Raw genomic sequence first — 15,289 nt, 5'->3', positions numbered from 1 at the left:
CTCCATATCATATACACTATGTACTATAGCTTCACCACACTGAGATCTGCTCAGAAAGCTCATCTACATATCATATACACTATGTACTATAGGTTCACCACACTGAGATCTGCTCATCTACATATCATATACACTATGTACTATAGCTTCACCACACTGAGATCTGCTCAGAAAGCTCATCTACATATCATATACACTATGTACTATAGCTTCACCACACTGAGATCTGCTCAGAAAGCTCATCTCCATATCATATACACTATGTACTATAGCTCCACCACACTGAGATCTGCTCAGAAAGCTCATCTACATAACATATACACTATGTACTATAGCTTCACCACACTGAGATCTGCTCATCTACATATCATATACACTATGTACTATAGCTTCACCACACTGAGATCTGCTCATCTACATATCATATACACTATGTACTATAGCTTCACCACACTGAGATCTGCTCATCTACATATCATATACACTATGTACTATAGCTTCACCACACTGAGATCTGCTCATCTACATATCATATACACTATGTACTATAGCTTCACCACACTGAGATCTGCTCATCTACATATCATATACACTATGTACTATAGCTTCACCACACTGAGATCTGCTCATCTACATATCATATACACTATGTACTATAGCTTCACCACACTGAGATCTGCTCAGAAAGCTCATCTCCATATCATATACACTATGTACTATAGCTTCACCACACTGAGGTCTGCTCAGAAAGCTCATCTACATAACATATACACTATGTACTATAGCTTCACCACACTGAGATCTGCTCATCTACATATCATATACACTATGTACTATAGCTTCACCACACTGAGATCTGCTCAGAAAGCTCATCTACATATCATATACACTATGTACTATAGCTCCACCACACTGAGATCTGCTCAGAAAGCTCATCTACATAACATATACACTATGTACTATAGCTTCACCACACTGAGATCTGCTCATCTACATATCATATACACTATGTACTATAGCTTCACCACACTGAGATCTGCTCATCTACATATCATATACACTATGTACTATAGCTTCACCACACTGAGATCTGCTCAGAAAGCTCATCTACATATCATATACACTATGTACTATAGCTTCACCACACTGAGATCTGCTCAGAAAGCTCATCTACATATCACTGCTTTATTCACAAACACAGTATATGATTGTACAGACACCAGTAATATGTGTTATCTTAGAAGTATAGTAGAGATACATCTCCATATGGTAATGCTTAACCAGCTCAGGACCGCCGTACGCAGGATTGTGTCATGATGGCGGCCCTGTTATTCCTCCTGGACGCATATACGCGTCCTCTCGCGAGAGGCGAGATTTCCTGTGAACGCGCGCACACAGGCGCGCACGCTCACAGGAACGGAAGGTAAGAGAGTGGATCTCCAGCCTGCCAGCGGCGATCGTTCGCTGGCAGGCTGGAGATGTGATTTTTTTAACCCCTAACAGGTATATTAGACGCTGTTTTGATAACAGCGTCTAATATACCTGCTACCTGGTTCTCTGGTGGTCCCTTTTGCTTGGATCGACCACCAGAGGACACAGGCAGCTCAGAAATAAGTAGCACCAAGCATCACACTACACTACACTCCCCCCCCCCCCCGACACTTATTAACCCCTGATCACCCCCCTGTCATTGATCACCCCCCTGTAAGGCTCCATTCAGAGGTCCGTATGTGTTTTGCGGATCCGATCCATGGATCTGCAGAACACATACGGACGTCTGAATTGGGCCTTACAGGGGGGTGATCAATGACCTGGGGGTGATCAATGACAGGGGGGTGATCACCCCATATAGACTCCCTGATCACCCCCCTGTCATTGATCACCCCCCTGTAAGGCTCCATTCAGACATTTTTTTTGGGCACAAGCTAGCGGAAATTGATATTTTTATTTATTTATTTATTTTTATTTTTTCTTACAAAGTCTCATATTCCACTAACTTGTGACAAAAAATAAAATCTCACATGAAGTCACCATACCCCTCACGGAATCCAAATGCGTAAAAATTTTTTGACATTTAGATCCCAGACTTCTTCTCACGCTTTAAAGCCCCTAAAATGCCAGGGCAGTATAAATACCCCACATGTGACCCCATTTCGGAAAGAAGACACCCCAAGGTATTTTGTGAGGGGCATGGCGAGTTCATGTAAAATTTTATTTTTTGTCACAAGTTAGCAGAAAGGGAGACTTTGTGAGAAAAATCAAACAAAAATTTTTTTCCTCTAACTTGTGCCAAAAATAAAAAAACTTCTATGAACTCACCATGCCCCTCATGGAATACCTTGGGGTGTCTTCTTTCCAAAATGGGGTCACTTGTGGGGTAGTTATACTGCCCTGGCATTTTAGGGGCCCTAATGCGTGAGAAGAAGTCTGGAATCCAAATGCCCTCCTAAAAGATACTTTTTGGAATTTGGGCCCCTTTGCCCACCTAGGCTGCAAAAAAGTGTCACACATCTGGTATCGCCGTACTCAGGAGAAGTTAGGCAATGTGTTTTGGGGTGTATTTTTACATATACCCATGCTGGGTGAGAGAAATATCTCTAATGACAAATTTGTATAAAAAAAAATGGGAAAAGTTGACTTTTAGAGATATTTCTCTCACCCAGCATGGGTATATGTAAAAAGACACCGCAAAACACATTGCCCTACTTCTCCTGAGTACAGCAATACCAGATGTGTGACACCTTTTTTGCAGCCTTTTTTTGCAGCCTAGGTGCGCAAAGAGGCCCAAATTCCAAAGAGCACTTTTAGGAGGGCATTTGGATTCCAGACTTCTTCTCACGCATTAGGGCCCCTAAAATGCCAGGGCAGTATAAATACCCCACAAGTGACCCTATTTTGGAAAGAAGACACCCCAAGGTATTCGCTGATGGGCATAGTGAGTCCATGGAAGTTTTTATTTTTTGTCACAAGTTAGTGGAATATGAGACTTTGTAAGGAAAAAAAAATAAAGAAATAAAATCATCATTTTCCGCTAACTTGTGACAAAAAATAAAAACTTCTATGAACTCACTATGCCCATCAGCGAATACCTTAGGGTGTCTACTTTCCGAAATGGGGTCATTTGTGGGGTGTTTGTACTGTCTGGCCATTGTAGAACCTCAGGAAACATGACAGGTGCTCAGAAAGTCAGAGCTGCTTCAAAAAGCGGAAATTCACATTTTTGTACCATAGTTTGTAAACGCTATAACTTTTACCCAAACCATTTTTTTTTTTATCAAAGACATGTAGAACAATAAATTTAGAGAGAAATATATATATATAGAAATGTAGTTTTAAAAAAAAAAAAATTTACAACTGAAAGTGAAAAATGTCTTTTTTGCAAAAATTTTGTTAAATTTCGATTAATAACAAAAAAAGTTAAAATGTCAGCAGCAATGAAATACCACCAAATGAAAGCTCTATTAGTGAGAAGAAAAGGAGGTAAAGATCATTTGGGTGGTAAGTTGTATGACCGAGCAATAAATGGTGAAAGTAGTGTAGGTCAGAAGTGTAAAAAGTGGCCTGGTCATTAAGGGGGTTTAAGCTAGGGGAGCTGAGGGGGTTAATGTCTTGTATGTAAAGATCAGATCCCAGGAGAGATGTATTTGCAGAAGAGCTCGCACTCAGTCAGATTGCATGGAGAGCGTCTGTGAACAGTAATTCTCAGGTCTAGTCACAGATTCTCAATGGGATTTGGTTCTGGATTGTGACTGGGCCGTTCTAACACATCTAAACACTTCCATTGTAGCTCTGGCTGGATGTTGAGGGTTATTGTCCTGCTGGAAGCTGAACCTCCGCCCCAGTCTCCAGTCTTCTGCAGCCTCTACCAGGTTTTCCTCCAGGATTGCCCTGTATTTAGCCCCATCCGTTGTCCCATCACCTCTGACCGGCTTCCCTGTCCCTGCTGAAGAAAAGCCTCCCCCCAGCATGATGCCACCACCGCCATGTGTCACGGTGGGGATGGTAGGTTCAGGGGGACGTGCAGGGTTAGTTTTCTCCACACATAGCGTTTTGCTTTTAGGTAAAAAAGTTCCCCTTTGGTCTCCTCTGACCCGAGCACCTTCTTCCACATGTTTTTTGTGTTCCCTACATGGCTTGTGGCAAACTGCAGACGAGACTTCTTATGGCTTCTTTCCACTCTTCCATAAAGGCCAGATTTGTAGAGTCCGCGACTAATGTCCTGAGGACAGATTCTCTCACCTGAGCTGTGGATCTCTGCAGCTCTTCCACAGTGACCATGGGCTTCTTGGCTACTTCTCTAATTGGTGCTCTCCTTGCCTGGGCTGTCCATTTAGGTGGAAGACCATGTCTTGGTAGGTTTGCAGTTGTGCCATACTCCTTCCATTTTCGGATGATAGATTGATCAGTGCTCCATGAGATGTTTAGAACTTGGGATATATATATATATTTTTTTATTACCTAGCCCTGCTTTACACTTATTCACAACTTTATCCCTGACCTGTCTGGTGGGTTCCTTGGTTTACATGATGCTGTTTGATCACTAATGTTCTCTAACAAACTTTTTTGAGGCCTTCACAGAACAGCTGGACTTAGGGCTTGTTCACACGACCGTGCCGTGTTTTGCGGTCTGCAAATTGCGGATCCACAAAACATGGATGCCGCTCATGTGCCTTCCGCAATTTGCGCAACGGAACGGACGGCCCTCTATAGAAATGCCTATTCTTGTCCGCAAAACGGACAAGAATAGGACATGACTTATAATTTTTGCGGGTCCACGGAACGGAGCAGCGGATGTGGACAGCACAGAGTGCTGTCCACATCTTTTGTGACCCCATTGAAGTGAATGGGTCCGCATCCGAACCGCAAAAAATGCAGCTCGGATGTGGAACCAAACCATGGTCGTGTGAATGAGCCCTTATACTGAGAAGACATTACACACAGGAGGACTCGATGTACAGTCGTGGCCAAAAGTTTTGAGAATGACACAAATATTAGTTTTCACAAAGTTTTCTGCTAAACTGCTTTTAGATCTTTGTTTCAGTTGTTTCTGTGATGTAGTGAAATATAATTACACGCACTTCATACGTTTCAAAGGCTTTTATCGACAATTACATGACATTTATGCAAAGAGTCAGTATTTGCAGTGTTGGCCCTTCTTTTTCAGGACCTCTGCAATCCGACTGGGCATGCTCTCAATCACCTTCTGGGCCAATTCCTGACTGATACAACCCATTCTTTCATCATCACTTCTTGGAGTTTGTCAGAATTAGTGGGTTTTTGTTTGTCCACCCGCCTCTTGAGGATTGACCACAAGTTCTCAATGGGATTAAGATCTGGGGAGTTTCCAGGCCATGGACCCAAAATGTCAACGTTTTGGTCCCCGAGCCACTTAGTTATCACTTTTGCCTTATGGCACGGTGCTCCATCGTGCTGGAAAATGCCTTGTTCTTCACCAAACTATTGTTGGATTGTTGGAAGAAGTTGCTGTTGGAGGGTGTTTTGGTGCCATTCTTTATTCATGGCTGTGTTTTGGGGAAAAATTGTGAGTGAGCCCACTCCCTTGGATGAGACGCAACCCCACACATGAATGGTCTCAGGATGCTTTACTGTTGGCATGACACAGGACTGATGGTAGCGCTCACCTTTTCTTCTCCGGACAAGCCTTTTTCCAGATGCCCCAAACAATCGGAAAGAGGCTTCATCGGAGAATATGACTTTGCCCCAATCCTCAGCAGTCCATTCACCAGACTTTCTGCAGAAGATCAATCTGTCCCTGATGTTTTTTTTTGGAGAGAAGTGGCTTCTTTGCTGCCCTTCTTGACACCAGGCCATCTTCCAAAAGTCTTGGCCTCACTGTGCGTGCAGATGCGCTCACACCTGCCTGCTGCCATTCCTGAGCAAGCTCTGCACTGGTGGCACTCCGATCCCGCAGCTGAATCCTCTTTAGGAGACGATCCTGGCGCTTGCTGGACTTTCTTGGACGCCCTGAAGCCTTAACAAGAATTGAACCTCTTTCCTTGAAGTTCTTGATGATCCTATAAATTGCTGATTGAGGTGCAATCTTAGTAGCCACAATATCCTTGCCTGTGAAGCCATTTTTATGCAACGCAATGATGGCTGCACGCGTTTCTTTGCAGGTCACCATGGTTAACAATGGAAGAACAATGATTTCAAGCATCCCCCTCCTTTTTAACAGGTCAAGTCTGCCATTTTAACCCAATCAGCCTGACATAATGATCTCCAGCCTTGTGCTCGTCAACATTCTCACCTGAGTTAACAAGACGATTACTGAAATGATCTCAGCAGGTCCTTTAATGACAGCAATGAAATGCAGTGGAAAGGTTTTTTGGGGATTAAGTTAATTTTCATGGCCAAGAAGGACTATGCAATTCATCTGATCACTCTTCATAACATTCTGGAGTACGTGCAAATTACTGTAAAAAAATATATAGAAGTGGGGCACCCTCTATAAGTAAAGGGATCCTTTATTAAACATAGCAAGATTCACAGTAAAATGAACACTATATATCACAATAATAGTAAAGGTCAGCAACAGTCTAAAGATCGGCAGAGAATGGTTGATCAGTGTAATGATAAAAATTCAATAAATTATTAAAACCTAAAATAAAAAAATATAGATCCCAATGTACAAATGATTTAAAAGACAATACTTAGAATATTCGAAAAATAATTGAGAGAAGGTGGTCATATAAGTCACTGGTGATTATTCAATGCGAAATCTTATAAATAATTGCTTTCTGCCGAATAGTTAGAATAATCGGCTCATGTCCTTTGACGCACATGTATAGTGATAGCCAAAATTCAGCGCGTATGTAACATTAGGTGATTGGTGTAGACAATGTTTCAATTGTTCATACGCAGAGCGGCGTCCCGCTGTATTTATATAGAACAATTGTAACATTGTCTACATCAATCACCTAATGTTACATACGCGCTGAATTTTGGCCATCGCTATACATGTGCGTCAAAGGACATGAGCCGATTATTCTAACTATTCGGCAGAAAGCAATTATTTTTTAAGATTTCGCATTGAATAATCACCAGTGACTTATACGACCACCTTCTCTCAATTATTTATCGAATATTCTAAGTATTGTCTTTTAAATCATTTGTACATTGGGATCTATATTTTTTTATTTTAGGTTTTAATTTATAGAATTTTTATCATTACACTGATCAACCATTCTCTGCCGATCTTTAGACAGTTGCTGACCTTTACTATTATTGTGATATATAGTGTTCATTTTACTGTGGATCTTGCTATGTTTAATAAAGGATCCCTTTACTTATAGAGGGTGCCCCACTTCTATATATTTATCCTGTCTGTTAGTGGGGGCGCCTCTGCTGGATCTCCACCCCATTCTAGTGCGACATTACCTTATACATAGATGCAAACTGCTATTATAAAAACTTAAGCAGCAACTTTTCCAATATTTATGTAATTCTCAAAACTTTTGGCCACGACTGCACTAATGAGGTGACTTCTGAGGGCAATTGGTCACCCTGGACTCTATTAGAGGGATCAGAGTACAGGGGCTGAACACTAATGCACTGATTATTATTTATTAAACATTGTGAAAACCAGGCATCATTTTCTGTTCACTTCGACCAACACAAAGTACAGGTATGTCTGATCACATAAAATCCCAATAAAATACATTATCCTTTGTTTCTGTAACGTGAAAAAAATGTGGAAAAGTTCAAGGGGTGTGAATTTTTTATATTTTTAAGGCATTGTAACCACCCTGCCGTATACTCAATATAAATATATACACCCCCCACAGTATACCTCGATGTGTGGAGTGAGGAGATGCTCACCGCTCGGTAATCCTCATGGTCTCTACCTCCTGTACATCATTATTAGGTATGGGCCGGTGTGGAGTGAGGAGATGCTCACCGCTCGGTAATCCTCATGGTCTCTACCTCCTATACATCATTGTTAGGTATGGGCCGGTGTGGAGTGAGGAGATGCTCACCGCTCGGTAATCCTCATGGTCTCTACCTCCTGTACATCATTGTTAGGTATGGGCCGGTGTGGAGTGAGGAGATGCTCACCGCTCGGTAATCCTCATGGTCTCTACTTCCTGTACATCATTATTAGGTATGGGCCGGTGTGGAGTGAGGAGATGCTCACCGCTCGGTAGTCCTCATGGTCTCTACCTCCTGTACATCATTATTAGGTATGGGCCGGTGTGGAGTGAGGAGATGCTCACCGCTCGGTAATCCTCATGGTCTCTACCTCCTGTACATCATTGTTAGGTATGGGCCGGTGTGGAGTGAGGAGATGCTCACCGCTCGGTAATCCTCATGGTCTCTACTTCCTGTACATCATTATTAGGTATGGGCCGGTGTGGAGTGAGGAGATGCTCACCGCTCGGTAGTCCTCATGGTCTCTACCTCCTGTACATCATTATTAGGTATGGGCCGGTGTGGAGTGAGGAGATGCTCACCGCTCGGTAATCCTCATGGTCTCTACCTCCTGTACATCATTGTTAGGTATGGGCCGGTGTGGAGTGAGGAGATGCTCACCGCTCGGTAATCCTCATGGTCTCTACCTCCTGTACATCATTGTTAGGTATGGGCCGGTGTGGAGTGAGGAGATGCGCACCGCTCGGTAATCCTCATGGTCTCTACTTCCTGTACATCATTATTAGGTATGGGCCGGTGTGGAGTGAGGAGATGCTCACCGCTCGGTAGTCCTCATGGTCTCTACCTCCTGTACATCATTATTAGGTATGGGCCGGTGTGGAGTGAGGAGATGCTCACCGCTCGGTAATCCTCATGGTCTCTACCTCCTGTACATCATTGTTAGGTATGGGCCGGTGTGGAGTGAGGAGATGCTCACCGCTCGGTAATCCTCATGGTCTCTACCTCCTGTACATCATTGTTAGGTATGGGCCGGTGTGGAGTGAGGAGATGCTCACCGCTCGGTAATCCTCATGGTCTCTACTTCCTGTACATCATTATTAGGTATGGGCCGGTGTGGAGTGAGGAGATGCTCACCGCTCGGTAGTCCTCATGGTCTCTACCTCCTGTACATCATTATTAGGTATGGGCCGGTGTGGAGTGAGGAGATGCTCACCGCTCGGTAATCCTCATGGTCTCTACCTCCTGTACATCATTGTTAGGTATGGGCCGGTGTGGAGTGAGGAGATCCTCATGGTCTCTACCTCCTGTACATCATTGTTAGGTATGGGCCGGTGTGGAGTGAGGAGATGCTCACCGCTCGGTAATCCTCATGGTCTCTACCTCCTGTACATCATTGTTAGGTATGGGCCGGTGTGGAGTGAGGAGATGCTCACCGCTCGGTAGTCCTCATGGTCTCTACCTCCTGTACATCATTATTAGGTATGGGCCGGTGTGGAGTGAGGAGATGCTCACCGCTCGGTAATCCTCATGGTCTCTACCTCCTGTACATCATTGTTAGGTATGGGCCGGTGTGGAGTGAGGAGATGCTCACCGCTCGGTAATCCTCATGGTCTCTACCTCCTGTACATCATTGTTAGGTATGGGCTGGTGTGGAGTGAGGAGATCCTCATGGTCTCTACCTCCTGTACATCATTGTTAGGTATGGGCCGGTGTGGAGTGAGGAGATGCTCACCGCTCGGTAATCCTCATGGTCTCTACCTCCTGTACATCATTGTTAGGTATGGGCCGGTGTGGAGTGAGGAGATGCTCACCGCTCGGTAGTCCTCATGGTCTCTACCTCCTGTACATCATTATTATTAGGTATGGGCCGGTGTGGAGTGAGGAGATGCTCACCGCTCAGTAATCCTCATGGTCTCTACCTCCTGTACATCATTGTTAGGTATGGGCTGGTGTGGAGTGAGGAGATGCTCACCGCTCGGTAATCCTCATGGTCTCTACCTCCTGTACATCATTATTGGGCACGTGTGCGTATTTTCGGGGTGCAGCGTTTATTCTTGGGGGGGGGGGGGGGTGATAGGTGTAGCGTGCAGTGTGTATTAAGGGGCAGCGTTTATTCTGGGGGGGGGTAGCGTGCAGCGTTTATTCTGGGGGGTAGCGTGCAGTGTGTATTAAGGGGCAGCGTTTATTCTGGAGGGGGGGTAGTGTGCAGTGTGTATTAAGGGGCAGCGTTTATTTTGGGGGGGTAGCGTGCAGTAAGGGGCAGCGTTTATTCTGGGGGGGTAGCGTGCAGTGTGTATTAAGGGGCAGCGTTTATTTTGGGGGGGTAGCGTGCAGTAAGGGGCAGCGTTTATTCTGGGGGGGTAGCGTGCAGTGTGTATTAAGGGGCAGCGTTTATTCTGGGGGGGTAGCGTGCAGCGTGTATTAAGGGGCAGCGTTTATTCTGGGGGGGTAGCGTGCAGTAAGGGGCAGCGTTTATTCTGGGGGGGGTAGTGTGCAGTGTGTATTAAGGGGCAGCGTTTATTCTGGGGGGGTAGCGTGCAGTGTGTATTAAGGGGTAGCGTGCAGTTTGTGTATATATTCTTAGGGGGCAGCATGTGTATCATCGGTACAGTTCAAATGGTGCAGGTGCAGTGAGATCAGTGCAGTGCTGTGCGGACGCAGCATTGGGAGGGGGCAGGCTGTGGAGGGCGGTCTGGGTGTTGGGAGGGAGGGCAGGCTGTGGAGGGCGGTCTGGGTGTTGGGAGGGAGGGCAGGCTGTGGAGGGCGGTCTGGGTGTTGGGAGGGAGGGCAGGCTGTGGAGGGCGGTCTGGGTGTTGGGAGGGAGGGCAGGCTGTGGAGGGCGGTCTGGGTGTTGGGAGGGAGGGCAGGCTGTGGAGGGCGGTCTGGGTGTTGGGAGGGGGGGGCAGGCTGTGGAGGGCGGTCTGGGTGTTGGGAGGGGGGGGCAGGCTGTGGAGGGCGGTCTGGGTGTTGGGAGGGGGTGAAGCAGGGATCGTACAGGAAGCTGAGGAGGAGGAGGAGGGAGGTTGTGTCAGGGTCCTGCAGTGCTCATCCAGTTCTTAGGTGGTCTATGCAGTGACGTTGGGCTCCTCTTCCTGGAGCCCACTTGTAAGGCCAGCTTCAACCTGTGTGCAAGGTGAGTGCCTGCTCTTCCACTGCAGGCAGTGACATGTCTAGAAGGGAGGACTCAGCTGGCCAGCCTGTGGCACTGCACTGGTTAACTCTGCAGTCTGTGGAGCTGGTGTGGGGGGTGGACAAAATAATGGCAGAGTAGGGGTTAATGACCTGGGACTGCCAGCTGTGTGAGGCACTGACTCCGTTTAGTGCAATTCCCAGTCCTGCCGGGGTTAATGGCTGGTAGTCTACAGGGCGCCCCAGGAGTAATGGCTGATAGTCCATTGTAGAGGGGGGGTAGTTTAAGGTGTTCCGGGGCACGTCGGCCATGGCGTCTGCCCCTCGTTCTGTGTTGCAGGGCACGTCGCTCATGGCGTCTGCCTCTCGTTCTGTGTTGCAGGGCACGTCGCTCATGGCGTCTGCCCCTCGTTCTGTGTTGCAGGGCACGTCGCTCATGGCGCCTGCCCCTCGTTCTGTGTTGCAGGACACGTCGCTCATGGCGCCTGCCCCTCGTTCTGTGTTGCAGGACACGTCGCTCATGGCGTCTGCCCCTCGTTCTGTGTTGCAGGGCACGTCGCTCATGGCGTCTGCCCCTCGTTCTGTGTTGCAGGACACGTCGCTCATGGCGCCTGCCCCTCGTTCTGTGTTGCAGGGCACGTCGCTCATGGCGCCTGCCCCTCGTTCTGTGTTGCAGGACACGTCGCTCATGGCGTCTGCCCCTCGTTCTGTGTCGCAGGACACGTCGCTCATGGCGCCTGCCCCTCGTTCTGTGTTGCAGGACACGTCGCTCATGGCGCCTGCCCCTCGTTCTGTGTTGCAGGACACGTCGCTCATGGCGTCTGCCCCTCGTTCTGTGTTGCAGGGCACGTCGCTCATGGTGTTTGCCCCTCGTTCTGTGTTGCAGGGCACGTCGCTCATGGCGTCTGCCCCTCGTTCTGTGTTGCAGGACACGTCGCTCATGGCGTCTGCCCCTCGTTCTGTGTTGCAGGACACGTCGCTCATGGCGTCTGCCTCTCTTTCTGTGTTGCAGGACACGTCGCTCATGGCGTCTGCCCCTCGTTCTGTGTTGCAGGACACGTCGCTCATGGCGTCTGCCCCTCGTTCATTGTTGCAGGACACGTCGCTCATGGCGTCTGCCTCTCTTTCTGTGTTGCAGGACACGTCGCTCATGATGTACCCCCGTGAGGAGAAGTTGGACAAGTTGTCCCAGGAGGAGATCATCTCAAACACAAAGCTGGTGGTGCAGGGACTGGAGGCTCTGCGCAATGAACACAACTCCATCCTTCACAGCCTCCTGGAGACCATCAAATGCCTGAAGAAAGATGAAGAGGCCAACCTGGTGCACGAGAAGTCCGGCCTGCTCCGCAAGTCTGTGGAGATGATTGAACTGGGTCTCGGGGAAGCGCAGGTGAGATGGGGCCGAGCCCACCCCAGTCTGTCTGCTTTCTGTGGGCTTCAGCTGTGATACTTCTACCCTGCTGTGTTCTGCTGGGTGCTGGGATCAAGGCAGTGAAGCATGACACAAGGGTTGTCCTTATGGTGTTGCAGTCCTGGTCATGCCCCTCAGCTGCTGCATCTGGTAGAATGGCAGCCGTTTTGCTCGGAGTGTTTCGCTGACTTTACTGCCACTTAATCTCTCTACAGCCTATCCCCTTCTGTCAGGAAATCTCAGGAGGTGAGGGGTCCTGGCAGGGAATGTGTTACTAGGGAGTCTTTGACGTGTGTGAGGACAGGAGATGGGGCACATGAAACAAGGAGATGGGGTTCCTGGACCAGACTCGTGAGACAAGATGGAAGTAAGTTCAGGATGGGGCACACACAGATGAAATGAGAGGAAGTCCTGGACCGCACTTATGAGAAAATGAGATGGGTTTCCTGGATGGAGTACATGACACAAAGAGATGGGAGGAGGTCCTGGATGGGGCATATGAGACGAGGAGATGGGAGGAAGTCCTGGATGGGGCATATGAGACGTGGAGATGGGAGGAAGTCCTGGATGGGGCATATGAGACGAGGAGATGGGAGGAGGTCCTGGATGGGGCGCAGGACACGAGGAGATGGGAGGAAGTCCTGGATGGGGCATATGAGACGAGATGGGAGGAGGTCCTGGATGGGGCATATGAGACGAGGAGATGGGAGGAAGTCCTGGATGGGGCATATGAGACGAGGAGATAGGAGGAAGTCCTGGATGGGGCATATGAGACGTGGAGATGGGAGGAAGTCCTGGATGGGGCATATGAGACGAGGAGATGGGAGGAGGTCCTGGATGGGGCGCAGGACACGAGGAGATGGGAGGAAGTCCTGGATGGGGCGCAGGACGCGAGGAGATGGGAGGAAGTCCTGGATGGGGCATATGAGACGAGATGGGAGGAGGTCCTGGATGGGGCATATGAGACGAGGGGATGGGAGGAAGTCCTGGATGGGGCATATGAGACGTGGAGATGGGAGGAAGTCCTGGATGGGGCATATGAGACTAGGAGATGGGAGGAAGTCCTGGATGGGGCATATGAGACGAGGAGATGGGAGGAAGTCCTGGATGGAGGACGTCCTGGATGGGGCATATGAGACGAGGAGATGGGAGGAGGTCCTGGATGGGGCGCAGGACACGAGGAGATGGGAGGAAGTCCTGGATGGGGCGCAGGACGCGAGGAGATGGGAGGAAGTCCTGGATGGGGCATATGAGACGAGATGGGAGGAGGTCCTGGATGGGGCATATGAGACGAGGGGATGGGAGGAAGTCCTGGATGGGGCATATGAGACGTGGAGATGGGAGGAAGTCCTGGATGGGGCATATGAGACTAGGAGATGGGAGGAAGTCCTGGATGGGGCATATGAGACGAGGAGATGGGAGGAAGTCCTGGATGGAGGACGTCCTGGATGGGGCATATGAGACGAGGAGATGGGAGGACGTCCTGGATGGGGCATATGAGACGTGGAGATGGGAGGAGGTCCTGGATGGGGCATATGAGACGAGGAGATGGGAGGAAGTCCTGGATGGGGCGCATGACGCGAGGAGATGGGAGGAAGTCCTGGATGGGGCATATGAGACGTGGAGATGGGAGGAAGTCCTGGATGGGGCATATGAGACGAGGAGATGGGAGGATGTCCTGGATGGGGCATAGGAGATGGGAGGATGTCCTGGATGGGGCATAGGAGATGGGAGGAAGTCCTGGATGGGGCATATGAGACGTGGAGATGGGAGGAAGTCCTGGACCGCACTTATGAGAAAATGAGATGGGTTTCCTGGATGGAGTACATGACACAAAGAGATGGGAGGAGGTCCTGGATGGGGCATATGAGACGAGGAGATAGGAGGAAGTCCTGGATGGGGCATATGAGACGTGGAGATGGGAGGAAGTCCTGGATGGGGCATATGAGACGAGGAGATGGGAGGAGGTCCTGGATGGGGCGCAGGACACGAGGAGATGGGAGGAAGTCCTGGATGGGGCGCAGGACGCGAGGAGATGGGAGGAAGTCCTGGATGGGGCATATGAGACGAGATGGGAGGAGGTCCTGGATGGGGCATATGAGACGAGGGGATGGGAGGAAGTCCTGGATGGGGCATATGAGACGTGGAGATGGGAGGAAGTCCTGGATGGGGCATATGAGACTAGGAGATGGGAGGAAGTCCTGGATGGGGCATATGAGACGAGGAGATGGGAGGAAGTCCTGGATGGAGGACGTCCTGGATGGGGCATATGAGACGAGGAGATGGGAGGAGGTCCTGGATGGGACGCAGGACACGAGGAGATGGGAGGAAGTCCTGGATGGGGCGCAGGACGCGAGGAGATGGGAGGAAGTCCTGGATGGGGCATATGAGACGAGATGGGAGGAGGTCCTGGATGGGGCATATGAGACGAGGGGATGGGAGGAAGTCCTGGATGGGGCATATGAGACGTGGAGATGGGAGGAAGTCCTGGATGGGGCATATGAGACTAGGAGATGGGAGGAAGTCCTGGATGGGGCATATGAGACGAGGAGATGGGAGGAAGTCCTGGATGGAGGACGTCCTGGATGGGGCATATGAGACGAGGAGATGGGAGGACGTCCTGGATGGGGCATATGAGACGTGGAGATGGGAGGAGGTCCTGGATGGGGCATATGAGACGAGGAGATGGGAGGAAGTCCTGGATGGGGCGCATGACGCGAGGAGATGGGAGGAAGTCCTGGATGGGGCATATGAGACGTGGAGATGGGAGGAAGTCCTGGATGGGGCATATGAGACGAGGAGATGGGAGGATGTCCTGGATGGGGCATAGGAGATGGGAGGATGTCCTGGATGGGGCAT

At 49.0% G+C, this 15,289-nt stretch overlaps 1 protein-coding gene across 5 annotated transcripts in view; it reads left to right on the top strand.

Moving 5' to 3' along the window:
- The window catches only part of KLC4 (kinesin light chain 4), a 68,611-nt gene that overhangs the window by 10,704 nt on the left and 42,618 nt on the right, over positions 1-15,289 (top strand). For 4 of the 5 annotated variants that reach the window (XM_040430884.1, XM_040430883.1, XM_040430887.1 and 1 more), the window contains exon 2: positions 12,158-12,409. In XM_040430884.1, the coding sequence (XP_040286818.1) occupies positions 12,158-12,409 (252 nt within the window). Of the gene's footprint in view, positions 1-10,882; positions 11,024-12,157; positions 12,410-15,289 lie in introns of those variants that run through there. The other variant, XM_040430885.1, reaches the window with a different exon arrangement.

This window comes from Bufo bufo, chromosome 4 (genome assembly GCF_905171765.1).
Source record: "Bufo bufo chromosome 4, aBufBuf1.1, whole genome shotgun sequence".
Taxonomy (NCBI): domain Eukaryota; kingdom Metazoa; phylum Chordata; class Amphibia; order Anura; family Bufonidae; genus Bufo; species Bufo bufo.
Note: the sequence above shows the minus strand (reverse complement) of the source record. Positions and strands in the feature narration are given on the sequence as shown.